The following is a 21,282-nucleotide window of genomic DNA, read 5'->3' as shown; positions in this document are numbered from 1 at the left end:
CATGAGCCAACATTTCAAGATTTACATTTAATGAGTAAGCAGTATTAAATACATCAAAGTTAAGAGAGGTATCTTATCAAAAGGTAAAACATTACAAGTGCTAAAATGTTGTTTTTATATATATGTTTAAATAACTTGTGTAAAACAGGAGTGAATCATTCCACTTTGAGAGACGACCTGATGCAGGCACTGAGGCAATTGTGAGGATGAACATGAAGTTGACCTTCAACCCCCGTCGGTCGTCCCACAGTCACTGGTTGAGTCGTCGCACTGCTCTGGTGGTGGTTGTGGACAGGTTCATCTGAGTCATGGCTGCAAAAGACGGATTTGAAGTAACTCCATTACTGTAACATCACCACCAGTCTGGGATACAGCTGTTTGTAGATGCAGATGTTTCCAGCTCACCTGAGAAGTCCAGCTCATAGCTGAAGCGCTTGGTGGTGAACTTCATGGTGCCTGACGGGTTCTGTTGGTACTGGAGCTCGATGTCCTGACTGGAATTTCTGCTTCCTTCGGAATAATCTTTCCAAAGTCCACCGACATCTTGAAATTGCCATCGTGGCAGCGTGCCCGAACTGAAGAACAGACAAGAATAGATGTAACACTAGTCTAGCTTCAATTCGATTCAATGAAGATCTTTGGGATGTTTTCAGGGATACATTAAGGATTAATCCGTGTTTTAAGGGATTCTTTCAGCCTCACGGTGAAAGGTTTCTCCTGACCTGTTGTTCTGTTGACTCCCAGAGTCAGCAGTCCTCCTCACTGCTCTTGAAGTCCCGATCCTGTCATTGACTTGACACATTCCTATGATAAACCAGTGTACACAGAGGTTTTAATAGTGATTTATACTGCTGTTATGTTTGAGCAGAGGAATGGCTTTCTTAGCTGTGTGTGTGTGTGTGTCCGTTACTTGAAAAATCCAGCGTGTACGAGTGTCTCTTGGTCTTGTAGTGCAGCTGGCCTTGTGGATTCAGCTGGTATTGTCCCTCAATGGCAGCGCTGTCAAATGAACAGATCTACACAGAAATACAAATCAGCACAGATAAGTCCACTTTACAGAGGAAGGCGCGCTCAAAGTGCTTTCAATTTGACCACCAGATGCCACTGCTGACTCCCTGACATTATTCATCAGGACAAAATACATGTAAATAAGATATATATATATAATGAAAAATATCTTTAAAAATCATATTAATACTACCATAACATAAAAGGTTCTGACACAACTACCTGAAGTTCGATGCCCCACTTACATGTGCTTTGTATTCTGTCCATCTCCCCTCGTCTCCCATGAACTCCCACTTGTAGCCTCCGTCAGTGAGCTGGGAGGAGGAAACCGAGGTGGAGTAAAAGCTGCAGAGAAATAAGAACTTTTATACAGGGGTTTGGTGCTAAAAAGTCTCTCAAGTCATATTTAGTCCTCCTAGATTGCTTAAATAAGCCCCCTACAGATGAAAAGCCTCACCTCCCTGTGTTGGAAGTGAATTTTGGACGCCTTCGTACGTTCCTGCGCAGGCCTGTGCTGCAGTTTGTTTGCGTCATGGCTGCCGAGTAAAACACCATCAGTTAAATTTAGGTGTATAAAGACACACTTATTGAAATTAACGAGCGCACAAGGGCAACATTTAAAGGAACATCACACACTGGAGAAGTCGAGCGAGTAGCCAGTCGAGCCCAGTGTGAAGCTGAAGGTTCCCCGAGGGTTCAGGGTGAACTGACGCTCGACGTGCGCACTGCTGATTGACGAGGACACCATGCTGGAGCTCTGAGGATGAGGAGGAGGAGAAAGGACACTCAGAGTGGGGGAAACCCAAGAGAATCAAATTAAGGGTCAATGCGCGAGATCTTCCTCACCTGGGATCCGTATTCACGCCACAGCTGGTCATCTCTGAAGTACCAGCCTACGTCCTCCGTCTGGCGCTGAGGGAGGAAGCTCAGTCTCTGGACCCCCAGACCTGGAGTTAGAGTCTGTAACTTATCAAAGTCTATGAACACCTGCCTGTGGAGACACATATGATTATTAAGTTTGATGTACTTTGTTGAATGTGACATTTTGTTTTAATTGCACCAAACCAGAACTCAGCCGTCCGACTACTACATCAGTGTTATCCATCTTCTTAATATTATTTATTGTCACCATCCTCAGTTTCAATGGACACTTTTATTCCCTTAATTAACTAAATACTGTTTCAAAAGCTGCAACGAGCTTACAATGGCTCAATACAATTTGGCTCACTTTCACTGTAAGGCTCATGGGTCAAACCTTACCTCCAGGTTAAATGCAAGTGCTTCCTAAATAAAGTAGCTGAACCCCGAGACAAATTTTATGGGATTGTCAGCAAATTTACAAACGTTCAAGAAAAGTTGAACGCCCCTTTTCTGTCCATAAAGACTGAAAAACAAAAACACTGACCGATCGATAAAGTTGATTGTGATTCCTTTCGCTCCAGGTTGGCAGTAGTGGGTCTCGATCACATGGTCGTTGTCAATTGGCAGCCACTGATGTCCATTTGACAGCTGCCACTCATAACGTTTCCCATTGACTGTAAAACAAAAGAATATGGGAGCTTATGAGGCATTAATGACCCAGAGCTTTGACAAATGGCCTGCTATAGAAGCCATGAGCCAGTTTAATGTTTCACTCTTTATTCCTCTTCTGTGTGCGACAGGTGTGGAGCTAAACAAAAAAAAGGTTGGGCCAGGTGCACTTCCTGGCCTGTGGGCAATGTATTTCCATGTTTGTAGAGATAAGAAAAATAAGGAAGTTAATGACTGACATCATGTACAATCTGTCCAAAGAGTAACCACGTCATCAATCTTTTCTGAAGTCACGCTCTCATACTTCTTAGAGTAATATATAAGTCTTCAATTTTAGATTTTTGTTGTATTAGCTTGTTGTGAACTTAGTGTAAGTAAGAGTCAGCTAAAAGGCTGAGACGCGCACATTCAGGTACAAAGGAGTAATACAGCAGGAATATAAGATGTCAAACAGACCTGGAGTCTCGTGCCAGGAGCCCACCTCCTCTCCACGTTCCTGTAAGCAACAAATACAAAGACTGTACACATCACAAAGACTCTGTCTTTAGTCCAAAGTGGTTCCGTGAAGTGGACTCACCATGCTGTAAGGAAAATACACTGTAGCCGAACAATAACGAATAACGAAAAGGGCAAATTAATCAAACGTGACGTGAGCGTAAAACATATTAAATAAACACGTTCATAGCTCCATTAAAGCTCCTTCACTCGCTCTTACTCAGAAACAGTTTCAATTCACAAGAAGCTTGAGTTTCACTTTCGCTTTTTTACGCAGCCAGGCGTGTTCACGCACAGGTCTCACGCAACCAAACCAGAACAATGACTACAGCCTACGTCAATATGATTTGATTTTATTCTTATCTTACATTTATTTCGGTAGAGTATTTATAGCAATCTTAGTCTAACTGCTGTCAGTCAACAAGTTATATAATGATTCATTTAGTCTAATGAGGAAGTTTGATCTTTTTTGTAATTATATAGTAAACAGTAACAGTAAAATGTTTCTTTTTATCTGCCTTGTGTTCCCTCTATACATATTCACTGCCCCGGTTGAGAGACTACTTTGTTTACAGGATAACAGGGCTGTGGAAATTATACATCTATATAATATTCAGATGAAGGGCAAAACAAATGGAGATTAGTACTAATATCAGCTCTTATTGCCTCAAAAAACACACACACAAATATATTTAATGCATTTTTTTTATTTGCAATAATTTCCCGATAAAATCTGTGTCCAAATTAATTCTCTTTTATCAGAAGAGGCAGTGTGAAGATATGTGGCAGCGTGAGCGTAACATGACATGTCTGTATAATTACAATGGTGCCGGCCTCATAGCGCCCCCTGGTTTGGCAGTGCGCAAGTTGGTCTGAGGCAGCATTTAGGTGTAAGTTGGTAAACTTCAGAGTCTTTTGACACAGTGGCAGCTGTGGCCCCGATGGCGAGACCATGTTTTAAGAAAAAAAACAGCCTTCAATCTTGAATTCTGATGTAAACGCATTAATACATTTTCCATAAAGGATAAAAAGTGTGCTCCAAACACCCAAATCATAAATGCAGATTGATTGTATAAATTGGGTATTGCACAATTGATTGTAGACTTTCTTCTTGAGGTCTTCGAAATCCCATTGAAGTACTCAGACACGCCTGATATTGCGTGAATTGTTGGTCTTGAGGTTGGTCTGGGTCATCGCTGCAGGGACAAAATACAAGAAACAAAACAAATAGATAAATGCTCTTTGTCCTGTTTCAGGATTACTATTCGTGGAAGTTACAGAACAGCTGAGGGAGTTGTATTGTCTTTGCAATGTTGAATTTTACAGGACCATGAATTCATCATAATTTGCAGTTCTTTCACCTGGGAATAAGCAACTCAACACAATAAACTGTCTCTATTATCTGTACATTTGGTAACTAATAACTTCTTTCCAGAAAATATTCAACAACTTGCTAGTAAACCAGTAAAACAAAGCGCTACTATTTTATCTCATCACGGTATTTAAAAACACAAAGTCAACCGTTAAAGTCCAGCTTGTAGGAGCGTCCCTTCACTTTGAAGGTCATGCTGTCGTTGGGGTTTTGCGCGTACTTCCTCTCGATCTCGTCGCTGGTTACGGAGCATTCCGTTGGAGTGCCCCTCTGTTGAAACCATTCAAGTCATCACGGTTTCTCTTATTTAAAAGACAAAGTGTTCTCAGCTTAACGGAGCCGGATTACTTACCCTGTGTTTGAACTCGTGCCACGCTCCGCCGTCTCCCTCAAACTGCCACTGTGGTCTGGCGCCTACAAGAAGGTTCTGGAGAGCTGAGGCTGTTTGAGAAACTCTGAAATCGACAAAATCCAAAATTCTGGATACATTTGGGAAACACGCTTGTTCACTTTCTCCTATCGCCAAAAACAAAGTCCGAACTCACCCAGCTCCTGCCAGCTGCTGTCGGTACAGCGGTCGACGAGTGACTTTCCTCTTTCTCTGTCCTGTCACCTGTCGCATTTCTGACAATCGACGAAAAGAAAATGAAGGTGGTATCTGAGAGGAAACTAACAATGTTCTTCACGTGGAGCATAGTATGTAAGTATTCTGTGAACGTTTTGTGACCTCACCTCTGAATTTAATCTCAACGGTTTCGGCACCGATGGTGAAAGTATAAGAGCTTGCTGGGTTACTCTGGTACTTGTTCTCTATGTCAGAGCTCTTCACAGGACTGGGGTTGCCCTTCGAATCCTGCACAGAAAATACAAATATACATATTCATGAACAAACTGTGTCACACTCGGGACAAAAAGAAAGCTCAACTTGTTTAAATCTATTCACCTTGCTTCCATACTTGATCCACTTACGACTCAAAGTGCAGTACCAGATCCACACCCCGGTCCCATCATCCAGACGTCTGACTGTCAGATTCTTCCTGAACACTTTCATCCTGTTGAAATCGATACTCACGGCCCTACGGAGAGAGACGGAGAGCGAGGGATAAATCGTCAAGCTGTTTTCTGCGCCGGGACAAAATGTTCAAGCGCTGTGTGTTTTTTTTTTAAGCTCTTATACCCGAATGATGTGTTGTAGATTGTAATGCTCTTGGTGTGGGGCAGCGAGTACTGGGCCTCCAGAAGGTGATCATTACAAACATCCAACCAGCCATTTCTATCATTAAGCTGCCACTGGTAGCATCGGCCATCAGTAAGCTTTGGGTCTGGTTAAAAAAGAAGAAAATGTTGTAAGTTTAATATCCCTGTATCAGGACTAACAGACATGTAATTGGCATGTGCAGAGCCATGAAGAGACAGAAGAGGCAATAGGATAAGTAAATGAAGTTAAGGAGTTTTAGAAATCAAGATGTGGTTCAGAAAGAAAGACAGTCCATCTCTCTCACCGCTAGCCCGTGACCGGTCCGAAGCCCTGTTGCTCGCACCAGAGGACTCTCTTTCAGCTCGGGGGTGGTACAGCTTACACTTGGACCCGTAGCGACAGCTTCCTTTCAGGGCATACTTGCAGGCGTGCAAGTAAGAGCACCTCTCGCCATCCTTGCAGCCCCGGCCGTTGTAATACTTGCAGGGCTCTTTCCCATCGAGCTGAAATATGAACGTACAGAACATTGCTTCCATCACCGGTAAGGAATGTATAGTTATGTTGTATATTGTATCGTTATGGCAGTAAAGACCGGGTTTAAGTGGGTTCACTGATCCCTTCTCATGGGTTTGTGTGTAATTAGAAAATAGTCACCGACTCCAACAAACCTGAGAATCACTTTCTACATCTGAGTGTCCGTCACTGTCCGACTCATCACTGACGTCAGATTCACTTTCCAAAGGGCTTTGCTCAGCAGACTCTGGCAAAAAATAAAAAATAAACATATCAAATGTTTACATGTTTGGTAAACACATATTAATAACTCCTGACAATAATTCCCAGTTTGCCTTGGAAGAACATTCGAAGAGTCAGCACAGAGCTGTTGTAAGATATATTTAAAGAGATGCTATCTGATGAACTCTCAGCTGTGAAGTCATGCTGCAATCATTTGCTGTGGTGATATTTGTTCAGTGAAAAATAGTGATTGAAATAATGAAAGTACCATATGATATTATTTATGGTGAACGTCGAGACACTGTTTAAAAAGACAGTGTAAGTAGTAGCCATCGAAATACAACGTATTAGGTCTGTCTGCTGGATAATGAATCACAAGCTGTATTAAACAAGTTAAGATAATAAGCGTCCCTTTAATTTAACTTAATCTCGATGAGAGACTCGTGTAAAGCACGACTTTGCTACACAGGGTTGCGCTCCAGTTGTACGTGGATAGAGAGCTCCATGAAAATAAACGAAACTAAAACTGTATCAAGTTTTACCTCTCGCCACTTTTGATAAATCCGTTTATACAACTCAGAGCTCATACTTCTTTTAATCGTATTTCCCCTATAGTGGCATATATAGAAGTAATCCTATTACGTTTTGGTTCGATATCAATATTTGCTTTTAGTATAAATAAACGATACATATACAAACATACAGACCACATACATACATCACAAGTGGTTAAGCATGGGGTTAAAGCTCACTGCAGATAATCGCTAGAACACAAACTATTAATTATTGAGTGTTGGTTAAAAGGTACTTACGATCCGCCATTGTGTGGCATAACACTTTCGTTTTCGTTTTCCCTATTTTTATACAGACACACCCAGACGTTGTTTGCCAAGAGGTTGGTCCTGTTTGAATCAGTCATGGCAAAACAGCCGCCAGCTATCAGCTCTATGTTGGGGCTACAAAGAGTTATATCGTTAAGGTACCGGTGATTATTAGATGTAAATCTAAAAAAATCAGGACCCCAGCAGACATTTTCTTTATTATGCCAACCATCAAACATAAAAAAAAAACTTTTTTTATCTGTACCTATAGGCTTTTAGCAAATAATCCACCGGTAATATATAAGATAAATACAAGGAACATAAATAAATCAGAGTCTGATTCCTTAAACCAAGTATGTGTGCCAAAAAAACAGTGCACCGGATGATAAACATAGACATTCAGCTAAGACAAGGACATCAAAGCGTGAAGGGGGTACAACGTCCAATTCATTGTGCAACCATGTGTTGTATAACAACATACAACGTCTATATAAAGTTCAGTGTTATTGTAAACTGTATAGCACAGGGGTGTCCAAACTTTTTTCAAAGAGGGCCAGATTTGATAATGTGAAAATGCCCAAGGGCCAACAGTCCCTGCTGACATTATTTTAAACAATACAAGTAGCCTATACATACATTGTTATTTAATCATTTTATTTTCAATGACAGCAAATAGCAATGTAACCAAATGTAAGCAGCTATAATCACTATTTTAAAGTGGTTAGTGACTCGTCTAAAACATTTAAAAAAGGAATAACTTCAATAGAATCATTCTATACAATGTAGCTTCTTTACATTCTATTAGAATGTAAAGAAGCTACATTGTAGCTTCTTTACATTCTACATTCTACATTCTAATAGAATGTAGAATGTAAAGAAGCTACAATGTAGCTTCTTTACATTCTACATTCTACATTCTACATTATATTAGAATGTAAAGAAGTTACAGTGTTGCCTTTTCTTTTCTTTTCTTCCCACAAGAACGTAATTTTGTCAGGTCGCTCTGATAGCTTGTTGTAGCATTAGCATGTTTGGTCTCGTAGTGTCTCTTTACATCATATTCCTTAAACAAGGCAACAGTCTCATGACTAATTAGGCAGACACAGTTGTTTCGGTTTTCGGTGAAACAAATATTGCGATCTCCACCTCTCCTGGAAGCGGCGGCCCTCATTATCGACTTTACTTTTTTTACTTTCCGTAACATGACAGTTCAAGGGTCAGAGCCAATTTCAAACAGCCAGACAGTTACAGAGTGGTGCTGCCACCATGAGGTAAAAAGAGGAATTGCATGTTGAATTTGTATGATTTATTCATTCCGTTTCGACTGTGCTGGCGGGCCATAAATAATGCATTTTAAGACAGAAGGTGCGGGCCATATAAAATCTGACCTCGGGCCGTGATTGGCCCGCGGGCCGGACTTTGGACATGCCTGGTATAGAGGTTTACAAATATAAGTGTAAGTGGAGTGCAAAACGTGCTGGGATATTGTATAGGTAATGTAATAACTGTTTATTTTGTATACATACTTATCAGTCAATGAATAAACAAATTGAATAGTCAATTGTATGAACGATGGATTTATAAAAACACAGTGAAGTACTTAAAATATACTATGGAATATTATTTTGTAGTGTGCTAAACCTCCGCGGCACTGGGTGGCGATAGTGAGCTGGTTATGCCGTTGGCGCCTCCCGGTTGACAGGTCACGGTAAAGCACTCTTTTAAAAGCAAGCGAAGAAGAAGATAGGGTCCCTCTGAAGGAGGAACGAGGAGTCTCTTTCTTACGAAGGGCACTTGATAACAAGGCCAAACCGAAGAAACGGAAAATACGAAAACATGGAGATCAACGATCACGCCTACACGAGCACCACTTATGATAAAGTCAGCCCCGTGGTGTTCACTTATAAAAGTAAGTACAGGCAGCAAGAAATACCACGTCTTAATCAAGCTAGCTAACGTACTTGGAGCTAGCTCGGGCACCTAGCAAGTGTGCTCCACGGTGAAAGTTCCCAACAAGCACGCTTTCATGCAACGATTAAAAGTGAATATAGCTAACGCGCATTTTCTCAGTTGGCCTCCAGTGGTGACTAAGCTAGGTTTTATTTGTTGTGTAACATTGTCTAAATGAGCATGAGGCAACACACCAAACTTAGTAATACACTCACGTTAACTGTTGATTGATACCTGACACTTGTTGTAAAGTACATCTAGCAGGTTGTGCAGGTTATAGGATGAGATTGTGCTAATTACTCACCTGAAATACAAAATATTGAGTATTCTTTAATCTTATTTTGCAGGGAGAAATGCACACAGCATAATAACCAGTTAAACACATTTTTGTCATAAAGTGCTGACGTTATATTCGAGTTGAGAATTGTGGATTTGCAGTTTTTTCTTTTATTCTACATTTTTTCACTCATGTCTAACTGATTTCTTTTCTCTCCCCCTCTCAGTGAGTACGAAAGAAGTGGAAGACCTCGTGAAGCTGAGGGTTTCTAATAAATACCTCTTCTCTGGGAAGAGAAATACTTCCATGTGGGCATGGAGGTATGACAGCAAGTTAAAGCTCTGAGAGACGTTACACGGTCTAAATATGTAGAAAGTACCATAATGGGATATTCTGCATTGAGATTTGTCTTTGATGGTTTTACACTAAGGCAGCATAACATCAAATAATGCAAAATGTTTGTTTAATATTCACACTTGAGAAGCTAAAACCAGTGACTTTTTTGCTATTGCTACTTTAAATCCATGACTCATGACAACATGTCAACATCATCACAGTAGTTGACAAACTGTCTGACTAGTCGATGTACCAACTAATTGTTTCAGCTCTGATGTTTTTGTGTGCTATTAAGATGATTATATTTTCAGAGCCATCCTGAAACATATGGGCTTGCACCACAAGATGACGCACAGTCAGGCATCCAAAAAATGGGAAAACCTGAAGAAGAGATACAAGGTACAGTAAAAAAAACAACATAAACGAAACCACTTGGGCTTATCAAGTATTTAAACAATTCATCGCCGTCTGTCTTCTTCCTCAGGGGCTGAAGTACCCGTCAGATGGAATGAAAGGGATCCCTGACGCGTGGCCTTATTTCAATCTGATGGACGATGCCATGGAGGGTCGGCTGGAAGGCAACGCCCCCATCATCAAGGCCTTCCCCACCAACGGCGAATTCCCTTCCAAACCCAAGAAGAGGAAAATATCCGTGGTGGTGAACTCTCTTGCGGCTCCGTTAGGAAACGAGCCGGAGATCGAGGTTTCCCTGAACGGAGATGAGGACGAGGAGGCGCTGGAGGAGGGCAGCCAGGAGATAGATTGCGCCATGCTCGAGATGGAGCACGGGAGGGACACGATGGACGGCAGAAGGCGGGTGATGGAGAGGGAGAAACGGGTGATGGAGAGGGAGGAACAGGTGGTGGAGAGGGAGCGGCAGGTGCTGCAGAGGGAGAGAGCGGCGCTGGACAGGGAGGTCGCCGCTCTGGACCGAGACCGAGCCTCGCTGGAGAGAGAGAGGGCGACGATGGAGAGAGAAAAGGCGGTGATGGAGAGGGAGAGGGCGCTGGTGGAGAAGGACAGAGATGGCGTGAGGAGGGACCGGCTGGCTCTGGAGCGGGAGAAAGCCCGGCTGGACAGACTCTCTGCAACCAAAGAAAGGACCGAAGAGATCCCGGAGGACAGCAGCGAGGCGAACGACTCGGTTCTCGTGGACAGGAAGGAGCATTTCCTCAACTTGTTTGAAAAACTTATCGAAAACTTTTGATTCCCTCGGGGTGTTTCGGCACACGACGTTCCCTGAAGAAACATATCTCCACCTTGGCTGCATCGATTCAAAATGTACATACTTCACCCACAAGGCGTCAATGAACACTTGGTTTGGAGAGGTCTTCATAACAACTTTATTCACTTGTGGTTATTCCATACAGAGCACACAATAGCAAGCTATTCGCATTATTCTTAACCCCATCCAACCCCATCCATCAAAGTCAACCCCCCCCCCCAAATCAAACAGTCTTTATTTATTCGACTCCAGACAGAGTCTTTGGTGTCGGCTATTGTGCACGGTTAAAACATCACTTTTTTGAAATGTAATATACCAAATATTGCAGTTCATGTAAAAAATCTTTTTTCAGAATATATATTTTTTTATATTACAGTACAGACTTTACAACAAATGATCCGTGTTTAAATGCGTCTTTTATTGCATTAGATAATCAATTTACCTTCCATTAAGCTCCAGCTTCAATAACGTTATGCTAGTATACATTTCCAAAAGTGTTAAGATTCGTCAATAACATTAATATTATTATTTTTTACAAACATTTAAACAATATTACTGGTTGTAATTTTTTTTCTTTCTTGCCAGTCATGAACAGACACTAAACAGACGCATACATGCCATTTGAGGATGTATATAATAAATGGATTTCTCCGAATGCCACCCATTGTTTTCTCTTCATCAAGTTGCGGAACAGTTTGGCTTTTGAGAAAGTTCTTGTGTGTGTACGTGTGTACGTGTGTGTGTGTGTGTGTGTGTGCGTGTGTGCATGCGTTTTGATAGGGGAGGGAACGTGAGAGTGACGGTTTTAGTGTGTATCAACAACAAAGAAAAGTAGAGCAGTGTATCACCAGAATCTGACTCTGTGTGTGTGTTTGTGGATGTTTATGGAATATACATTTTTTTTTACTGATCCATATAGTACAAGTGTGTCAATATGTACAAGGATGTGTGCATGTGGTTGTATTGGTGGGAGTCAGTGATGCCTGTGTGGTTAAATGAGATCCCCGATGGGTATGCGGGGCAGGCAGATGTAGGCCTGCGGGGTCCTGCTGAGGTTGATGGGGTTCCCGTCCAGACGGATGTCCTCCAGTGCGTTCCGGATGTAGTTGAAGTCTTTCAGGTTGCAGAACGTGTCCCCGTGCATCATTTGAATATTGTTACGCTGCGAAAGAAGACGGAGGAGGATGCATAATGAGATGTCATCTCATTGCATGTGACACTTGGAACAAAGTATTTTCTGTTTTTGCGAGGGGGGGGGGTAAATAAATCTTGTTTCAGGAGCTATTCAGTGTCAAGAGCCAATACCTGAAAGGAAATTTTCATTTAAGTTCACCTACTTAAAGGCCATGCTCCTCCCACGCAGGTGTGTTCAGTTACTTTGCCTAATTGGACCACTAAGCGACAGCTTTCTCATTGGTTTGGGACGTTTTGTGACGTCATGTAATTTTGGAATAGCTCCGCCCACTTCAGCGTGAGCAGGGTACTAATCAGGCCAAAGTGAGAACACCTGTGTGGGTGAACGGCACCTGTGATTTATTATTCCAGATTGCCTTCTCAGTAACTATATTTACACATGAAATTACAACTATGAAAGATACTTTCACTGCAATATTCCTGTTTACATGCAGTCGTACATACAAACGTAAAATGCGTACTTCCTACAGTTACGCCGAATGCTATATTCGGAATTCAAAATTGCCAAACGTAATGTGCTGTTTATGACCCATATCAAATTTGGAATAATCTCACATTTGGAATAATAGTGGAATATTTGCTGTGCATGTAAACATAGTCCATGTTGACTAGCGGTGGGGGTTGATGAGTCGTGAGGCCAAAGCGGATGTACCTGTAGGTGTAGAGACCGCAGGCTGTCTGGTAGAGGCACGGGGATGTAATCGATGTGGTTGTCTGTGAGGTACAGGTACAGCAGGCTCGTCATATCCTGGATACAAAGAGACAAGGTATAAGTCGTTATTAAAACATCAACAAGCTAATATTGACCGATGTATCGGCCGTCATTGATTGGGCTCGAGTGCGTGACAGAAGTTGTACGTACCTTGAACGCCTCGTTGTGAATACCCTTGCTGCCAATGTTGTTATGGCTGCCGTCGATCAGGCTCATGGTCTCTGGGAGAGCAGGCAGCTGTGAGATATGGTTTTCTCGAATCAACAGCTCCTCCAGCTCAGGCAGACCCAAAAAGGCTCTCTCATCGATGGACGTTATCTCGTTGGCGGTCAGGTCGATCCTCTTCAGCTTGTCTGGAAGGAGGCGACAAAAGCCAACAAGACATCAGCTTTATATCTCGTCCTGAATATCTCTAATATTTATATATTTTATATTCAGACATACTCATGAAGGCGAAGTCGGACTTGTTGATCTTGGTGATTCTGTTGTAGCGGGCGTAGAAGTGAGTGGTGTCTTTGGGAAGAGGTGGAACACTATCCAGCTTCAAGTCATCGCAGTAGACCGAACCACCGAGGCACGTGCACAGCAAGCAAGTGGGCATACCTGGAGGATATGGATCAGAAGGAGGAGAAGAGCAGATAGAGGAAATAAAACATGGAAAAAAGTAAGCGGTAGAATGTCTTTCACAGGATTCAGGGTTAGCAGACAAGTTCCAAACTGGCATTTTTTTTATCCCCCTAGTCTGAATTCAATGGCTGTGTTGTTAAATACTGACCTTTCCTGTCAATCACATGTTCTTCGGGCTCGTCGGGTTCACCAGAGCTCACTGACCCTTCTACACCGCCAGTACCCTCCTGAGGGGTTTCTGGTGTAACCGGAAGCAGCCCCTCCTCTTGTTAGAGACAAGATTAGGTATTAAAGAAACAGGTTAGATCAGCATGGGCAGGTCTGGCAAACAGCAGCCCACTATTTGCCGCAGTGATAAGTCACACAAAGTATGTTAGCAGTGTTAACTAAGTGTTTATGGCATTTAACTGATGAATGGAAGTTAAATGAAAATGTCTTTTTGGTGTTAATAGCATGACATGTGACCTGCTGAGTGGTCACACATCATGGATGTAAATTAGTAACTGGATAATGGACTCAAAGATGGTGCACATTCACTTGAAGTAAACATTCTTGTGTTTATGATTCAGTGTGAAAGCCAAAAAAAGATTTTTAGCTTCTGGGGTTGATTCCGTGTACGGCCCCAAGCTTTTGTAGCCTCCAGGAAAGTTTTACAAATGTACAACCTTTACGAGTTAAGAATTAATAAGACCTTGTTTACTGTCGGAGGTGACCTGTCACAAGTTTTCCAGAAGTGCATGTAGAAGTTTTACCACGACTGGCCACTGGGATGAATTGGCCGCAAGGTTTACATCCACGTTAACTAGCTATCAGTCTCTTCCTTCTTGTGCACGATACTAAAAAACTAGGACCCACACCTTAAGACACTGCTCCATAGCACTACGAAGGGGTATCATACTTGTAAAGCTGTGATATTTGATAAAGGAGAAGAAAAAACAAAACTGGCAAAGCTAATTCACACTTCAAAGGAAGTGGACAAAACTGACAAACAATGACCAGTTATTACAAAGATTCATTGGCTGCCTGGGCCGATGCTGGGCCGGGCAGAACAGTTTTTACCCACAAGTCTAGATTAGATACTGACCTTTATCAGTGTCAGGGACCAGAGTTACCTCAGGGACCTCTGCGTCTCCAGAGCCAGAGACACCAGAAGACCCCGAGGATCCAGAGAACCCTAAGTCTCCGGAGGCTCCAAGATCCCCAGAGGCCCCTGAGGATCCTGAAGCTCCTGAGAACTCCCCTGAAGCACCTGACGCCTCGCTAGGGGTAGTCTCAGGAATGAGGGGCAGCTCCTCCTCTTGTTAGAGCCAAGGGTTGGGGTTAGGAGACACGAGATTAGGAAGGGTGGAGGGTGAGATGGACAATCAATCAACCCATTAACCAATCAATCACACTCACATTTTAGATGAGACAGGAGGTGAGGAGAACATTGATTATGAGTAACACAAAAACGATGGAACAGAGTTAACAAATAAGTAAGATTATGAGCAAAATCAACATTTAACTACATTCAAAAAACACAGTTAAATGGAATTGAAGACAAAAAAATCAACACATCAAGAAATACAGTAGAGTTGCCATCTGTACTAACCTCCAGATAGCAATGTTATCCCTGAGTAACCGGACTCGTCAGAGTCCCCAGAAACCCCAGAGCTTCCAGAGGCCCCTGAGATCAAGAGATCTCCAGAGAACCCAGAACCAGACTGGTCCCCGGACCCTCCGGAGCCCAGGGGGAATTCAATGGAAATCCCAGAGCCAAGGTCCCCGGAGTCTCCAGAAATATCCCCGGATCCTGAGAAATCCCCAGATATCAAGATATCCCCAGATACCAAGAATTCCCCAGATCCCCCCGAGCTCAGGAGCTCCTCGGAGGCTCCGGAGATCAGGATAATATCACCAGAACCCCCGGAGCCGCTGGAGACCAGTAGGTCTCCGGAGCCTCCTGACCCAGAAGCCCCAGAAGCCCCAGAAGCCCCAGAAGCTCCCGAGGCCCCAGACCCTACAGAGCCCCCAAAGTCCCCGGACACATGAAGGATGTCAATGGGCGTCAGACGCAGCTCCACCTCTTGTTAGAGACAAGATTAGGTATTAATAAACAGACAGATGAAATGGATCATTAATCAGCTCACAATGATGATCAGGTTAAGTAATCGAATGGTGACAAATGGACATTGAAAAGGACACATTTAACCATTAACAGCTAGTTAAATGGAAGACATGCACAAGGAAAAGATGATTGTTGAAGATGCAGACGACAAGTTTAGAGAAGTAGATTAGTCTATCTTTGTTTTGGATGTTTTTTGTGGAGATGCTGCTTTGCATCGGCAGCAAGGCCCTCTCTTAAACCCAGTGAACTTAAGCGACTCAAAGTTTGGGGGTGTGTGCTGTTTCAGACCTTTCTGTGTGTCTGGGCCCATGAGGACCCCAGATCCCCCTGAACCCTGAGGGATGAGCTGGGGTGTTAGGGGCAACTCTTCCTCCTCCTCCTCTTCTACTTCTTCGTCCAACGAAGCCTCAGGTACAGGGTAGTTATAGTCAGGTGGGGCCAGTGTTCCAATCTCTATCTGAGGGAAAGACAGCAGCAGTGAGTCAAAAATGCATAGAGATAGTTTGACTTGACACATACATTAATACTATACAATAGTCATAAATTGAATTATGGAGGGCAACATGCAAAATGTTTGGCATCTTGTTGTGTAGTAAGACTTCTGCACCACGTAATCCGTAAATGTGGAAAATCTAAATCTTTTGCATCTCTCAATTTGTCAAAATCCCAACAATCATTTTAACAGTAGCATTAATTGTGTCAGGACATTTACAACATGTTAAACTCTGCTCTATTCATAGCAGCACAAATGTCTCTTGATATCCCATTTGGTATTTATTACTTCATAAGCAAAAGTATTGATCCCATCCATTAAACAACTTTCATCCATTCTATCTACATTTATTTAAAGCAGATATATTATACAGGAAGTGCAGAACTGAGCTAATATAATCTGAGGTGACACAGCACAACTGATGTATTACTGCGTCAAAGACCAAAACAAAGAATCACGAAGGAACCACTAGATGGCAGCCATGTGTATAGATTTAAGTATCCAATCACCACTCACGTGCAACTTCCAGGAAAGACTATAGTGGACATTTCACCTAATTGACCTAATTTCACTTGCCATCAACCATTAGCACTCTCAGAATGTACATTTGTAAATGAAATGCATTTTTCATACCAACAGATAAAAGAACATAGACAGGTATCATGCCATTTAATTTGCGACAAAGAAAGTTGCTTTCTTTTCAGATTTTATATAGATTCAGTTTGAAGCTCTTGTTTGTATCTACTTGAACTGAAGACAGGAAATTGTTGTTGTCAATCCAACTTCAACGTTGGACATTACATTTTTTATTTTTTATTGAGAGGTTGTCAAATCATCCCATGTGAAAAAGCAGTATATATATTTCACCCTAAACTGGTTGTAGTTAGTAAACTTAAGTACTAGACAAACTGCAGAGGTTTGTCAATGTAAATGTCTCCTCTATCTCATTTCAAAATATAAAATGACTTTATAAACAAAGGCTAAGCAGCATTTACATTTTGCGTTGGGTAACAATTGAAAAGACAGCTCTGCCAAACCACCCAAGCTTTAAGAATTGCAGTCCTTTGTGGTTTCTTCATTAAAAGCTTCGGGTATATCCATCTGGCGGTATAATTGCAGTTACAGTCACTGCAGATGCTCTTTGATGTTTGATCAAACCTGCAGTTCTATCGTTCTCCAGGTGAGGGCAATGAGCCCCCACTCACTGCCTCAGGTAATACCTGACACTCTCTGACGCCCAATGAGGCTGACTCAACCCTCCAGAAAGGGAATGGTCCTTGTGGAACCAAGACACACATGGTAGCTGCACAAATCCATATTTTAGTCTTTTCAGCTACTTGCGACCACAGTAGTCAGATGTCAGTAAGCCAAAAGGTATCAAAAATCATACATCATTACAATAAATGAGCCATTAAGTGATTGGTTACAATGACTATGCGTAAAAGTCCTGCTGAGACTTTAAAATGCAGCAATGAAGGAGATGCCCAGTCACATTTTAAAAAGATTTGGCAGAGACACAGTTTGGGATACAACAAGGTAGGCCTTTGAAAAGCGTCGTGCAGAGTTTGCTTGCTGCAGCTCTCCCATTCATTTCCCCCCTTTCCCCAAAGCAAACATATACACCCGAGGGGAAAGAAGAGGCGAAAGGCTGGCAACTAAAAGTACTGAAAAAAAGAAGCTCTGGAAACAGCATGGGAATACAGAATGCACAGGACGTTGAATGTGAGCATCAAGCTGATGCCAAATGTTATGCTGTAGTGTATAGTGTATCAATCAGTACGGGCATTCAGCATGAGAAGTACAGTTTCAGACTTCATTTTCCCCCCACAACGGTTCAACAGCTGCTTCCTTTACAACAAACAAAATGATCACTGAGAAGAAATGAGGACATCACGCAGCTCGTGCTTCATCCACTGATACTGCACAGCAGGGACAATGTCAAGTCAATTCATGTAAAGTCCTTGGTCTGATAAAAAGACATGTGGTACATTTTGAGTCACATTCATGAAGCTATCCTGTCCAGAGGGAATGCCAACAGAATCTCTGCCCTTTGTATCTTTAAAGGAATAGTTCAACATTTTGGGAAATATATTTATTCGCTTTTCTTGCCAAGTTCTGGCCAAGATAGCAGCATAAAAGTTTTGCACGTAAAAACAACATCGTTCTTTGAACAGATTAAACAAACGTCATGTTAATTATTGAGCTTTAGAAGTGCTGGTTGGCAGATTTTGGCCAGAGCACGGCAGAGCAGCTGTATCCCCCTGATTCCAGTCTTTATGCTAAGCTAAACCGACCGGAGCTTCATATTGAACGCACAGACACGAGAGTGGTATTCATTCTCTCACATAACTCTTGGCAGGGCCAAAGTAGGGAGACAATTCCCTGTATTTTTAAGTAAGATTATTTAATATAAACAGACACGATTATGATATTAATGACTGGATAAGGGGGAAACATGTGCATTGTATTTATTTACTTGTTTTTCATGTGGAGCAAATAGAGATCTACAGGTGGCTGACCTACTATATACATACAATCCACTACAGCAGCAGCACAAGCAGCAGTTTCAGAAATGACCTTAAAACCTTAAGTATTAAAGTCTGGTTCAAGAGGACCGACTGAATGTCTTGTTGAAACTAAGAAGACGCCTAAATGAATCTACACTCGGTTATTAATGCGTTTTGAATGCAGCAGACTGAAGACAATTTGCTTGGATAACATCGTAGATGAGCCTTCACTGAGACAAGCCCTGAGGAGAAAGAAGAGAAATACAAACAGAGAGCTGGAAGTGGAAAGTAAAGAGTCAGCATTCCAGAGGCATGGAGGTCAGCTTCATTTCTCCCCTGACATCGGATGTGTGCGTGTGCGAATAAAATCCATTTAATCCTCACTCTTCTTAAGCAACAAGACTATCTGAGGAGCTGCCCTCTCACCTTTAACTGTAGAAAACAAAACAACATGACAGATTCTTGCAATATGCTTTTTCTCAACACGCAAAGCTAAGATTACGAGTCAAAACTTTGTATTTATTCAGTGTGAACAACAAGATGGGAAAGTTTTCTCCTCTTCCCGCTTGCACAGACTCCCACATAATCGTGTGCAATTTGCTGTGTCATATCCAGGCTTGTTAAACAGAGAGACACGATCAAAGCCATTACACACTGAACACTATCATGTGTAACACTCAGCTGTGACACAACATAATTTAATCATCTTATATATAGGCAGAAGGCTGTTGTACCTTTTTGCAATGGTAGATGGAAATAATTCGCCGCTTTAAGTTGTTTGTTCTGCTACATGTTGTCATATCTGCTGAATCTGTGTTGGATTGTGGGATTGGTTTGAGATAAGAGCAGTGGTGTGAGTGCAATCCACATCAGGTCTAAGTTACGTCGCAGGCTCAGAAGAAGCCTGTTGAAAATCCACCATCTTGACATGCCTTGGCCTAATTTCCGTGCAACAGAGAGGTATAAACGGAAACATGAATTTGGCTAAAGCTTGCCATCCCAGCGTGCCCTGCAGTCTTGCCACATAACACTCAACTTGAGCTGATTTAAAGGGAACTGCTGGACGCCATCATCCAGCTAGTAACCCGTCCTGCCAACGTTCTCCACTCGTCTTTTGAAAGATGTTGTGCCTAGCAGACTTTGAGCAGAATGAGAAAAGTAGGGTTTGAGAGTTTGAGCACAAGCAGATGACGCTCTTTACCTGGTACTGATAGAAATATATACTGTGGGAGCACCTTGGTGGCCGAGTGATTACGGCGCATGCCATATAACCGCAACATCCCAGGTTCCATTCCCCCCTCAGGACCTTTGTTGAATCTCATACCCCCCCCCCCCCCCCCCCCCCCCCTCTCTCTCTCTCCCCCATTTCTACACTGCTGTCTGTCAAATAAAAGGGCAATAAAATAAAATATTTTCAAGAAAATAAAAACATACCCATCATATATCATTGGGGCATAAATATTGTTTGATTCCACGTAAGAAAAATACTCCAGATGCAGAAGAAGTAAGCCTGTGGAAACTCCATTGTAACCTAAATGGTGGCTGGCCAAGGCATAAAAGTGAAATATTTTGGCCACAATAGTGCAAAAAGATGGAGAGCAGAATGTCCATTATCTAGATGGACAAACTGTTGAAATCAGCAGGACGCTCGTCTGCTTTATGAACCTGGTGACCTCGGTCCAACACCAGCACGTTCGCCAATATTACACCGTCATGGCTGTGATTTGTGTAATCAGAGGAAAACCGTGACTTCAGGGAATTGTAGCACAAAAAACAATCAAAACAATGAAGTAAACTGATAAAAGTAAATATTGCATAAGTAAGTTAGGCATAAGCAAAGCAATGACCCAACTCATTTACTTGAACTGCCAATTAAAAGTGACCAAATACAAAAAAGGTAATAATAATGTAAATGTTTCCTTTGTAATGACAATTCGTAGCTGTACAATTAAAGGCAAGGGACAAACATTTTCTCTTGACCGAGACAGTTTCTTACCTGAGGATCATCAATTGTCAGCCCATCTTCATAGTCATAGATATCCTGGTTCTCCAAATTTAAATTGTCTAGATCCACATCATAGTTGGCATTGTCGTATGAGTCCAAGTCCACCTGTCGGGAAAATCTGGGGCCGGCCACCACCGCTTTGAGGACGAAGAGTCCCAACACGAGTCGTACAAGCATCCTCATACTGTAGTCCTCCTTGACACGGACAGAGAGATGTGAAGTCAACGGGGGAATGTCCATTCAAATATTTACATTTGTAGATGCAGTACAGGACATCATTTGTCACATGAAACTAGTTAAATGCTTAATATATATACTATACCACTACATTACTACTAAGTACAAAAGCACAGCTGTTAGAAATGAAGACAAGCTTTGTATTAAAACATAGCATTTCAACATGTCTTCATGATACTGGCTTCATAACCAACCTATATGGTACCACAGACCAGGGTTTGACATTATGTCACATCATTAAGATGAGTGATTTCATTACTGAGGTGCAGACAGCTGGAGGAATCGAAATATGGGGGCCTCTTGCCTCACTGTAGCCGGAGGCTCCCTGTTCCAGGGAGCAGCCATCTTGGCCCAAATCAGAGCTCGCCTGTGGCGTGTCAAAGGTCAGAAGTCACAGTTGATCTGATAAGGGACCATGGGAAGGTTTTCATCAATCGGCAGTGCTAAGCACTT

General features: G+C 42.3%; 3 protein-coding genes across 3 annotated transcripts; 1 reads left to right on the top strand and 2 right to left on the bottom strand.

The window, feature by feature from the left end:
- Positions 1-250: 250 nt before the first annotated feature.
- On the bottom strand, positions 251-7,212 carry LOC142970864 (uncharacterized). The gene is made up of 20 exons (XM_076111308.1): positions 7,151-7,212; positions 6,272-6,363; positions 5,908-6,106; positions 5,583-5,727; positions 5,349-5,481; positions 5,138-5,258; positions 4,951-5,029; positions 4,758-4,860; positions 4,555-4,675; positions 4,180-4,229; positions 2,995-3,034; positions 2,414-2,543; positions 1,855-1,999; positions 1,645-1,765; positions 1,466-1,544; positions 1,254-1,353; positions 911-1,016; positions 723-804; positions 406-575; positions 251-312 (listed from the first exon to the last, which is right to left on the bottom strand). Exons 1-20 carry the CDS (start codon positions 7,158-7,160, stop codon positions 251-253), a joined length of 2,088 nt encoding a protein of 695 aa, XP_075967423.1. The 5' UTR covers positions 7,161-7,212.
- Positions 7,213-8,901: 1,689 nt separating this feature from the next.
- On the top strand, positions 8,902-11,607 carry LOC142971188 (uncharacterized). Its single transcript, XM_076111837.1, has 4 exons — positions 8,902-9,068; positions 9,613-9,706; positions 10,034-10,121; positions 10,207-11,607. The coding sequence occupies exons 1-4, from the start codon at positions 8,996-8,998 to the stop codon at positions 10,927-10,929; spliced, it is 978 nt and encodes a 325-aa protein (XP_075967952.1). The 5' UTR covers positions 8,902-8,995; the 3' UTR covers positions 10,930-11,607.
- A 331-nt stretch (positions 11,608-11,938) lies between these two features.
- Positions 11,939-20,769, bottom strand: epyc (epiphycan). Its single transcript, XM_076111911.1, has 9 exons — positions 20,584-20,769; positions 15,876-16,044; positions 15,072-15,545; positions 14,565-14,777; positions 13,629-13,745; positions 13,298-13,456; positions 13,004-13,206; positions 12,794-12,889; positions 11,939-12,109 (listed from the first exon to the last, which is right to left on the bottom strand). The coding sequence occupies exons 1-9, from the start codon at positions 20,767-20,769 to the stop codon at positions 11,939-11,941; spliced, it is 1,788 nt and encodes a 595-aa protein (XP_075968026.1).
- Positions 20,770-21,282: the final 513 nt, after the last annotated feature.

Source organism: Anarhichas minor, unplaced genomic scaffold (assembly GCF_050575085.1).
Source record: "Anarhichas minor isolate MPS153535 unplaced genomic scaffold, ASM5057508v1 ptg000045l, whole genome shotgun sequence".
In the NCBI taxonomy this organism is placed as follows: Eukaryota; Metazoa; Chordata; class Actinopteri; order Perciformes; family Anarhichadidae; genus Anarhichas; species Anarhichas minor.
This window is presented reverse-complemented; position numbering and strand designations above follow the sequence as displayed.

Excerpts from the sequence above, each read along its gene's own strand:
- LOC142971188 (XM_076111837.1), top strand. The coding sequence starts at position 8,996 with ATGGAGATCAACGATCACGCCTACACGAGCACCACTTATGATAAAGTC. Across the intron at positions 9,069-9,612 it reads CGTGGTGTTCACTTATAAAA|TGAGTACGAAAGAAGTGGAA; the intron begins GTAAGTACAGGC and ends TCCCCCTCTCAG. Across the intron at positions 10,122-10,206 it reads ACCTGAAGAAGAGATACAAG|GGGCTGAAGTACCCGTCAGA; the intron begins GTACAGTAAAAA and ends CTTCTTCCTCAG.
- LOC142970864 (XM_076111308.1), bottom strand. Across the intron at positions 5,030-5,137 it reads CGTTGAGATTAAATTCAGAG|AAATGCGACAGGTGACAGGA; the intron begins GTGAGGTCACAA and ends GTCGATTGTCAG. Across the intron at positions 805-910 it reads GTACACGCTGGATTTTTCAA|GAATGTGTCAAGTCAATGAC; the intron begins GTAACGGACACA and ends GGTTTATCATAG.
- epyc (XM_076111911.1), bottom strand. The coding sequence starts at position 20,769 with ATGCTTGTACGACTCGTGTTGGGACTCTTCGTCCTCAAAGCGGTGGTG. Across the intron at positions 13,746-14,564 it reads GGTCCCTGACACTGATAAAG|AGGAGGGGCTGCTTCCGGTT; the intron begins GTCAGTATCTAA and ends GTCTCTAACAAG. Across the intron at positions 12,890-13,003 it reads TTCACAACGAGGCGTTCAAG|GATATGACGAGCCTGCTGTA; the intron begins GTACGTACAACT and ends CTTTGTATCCAG.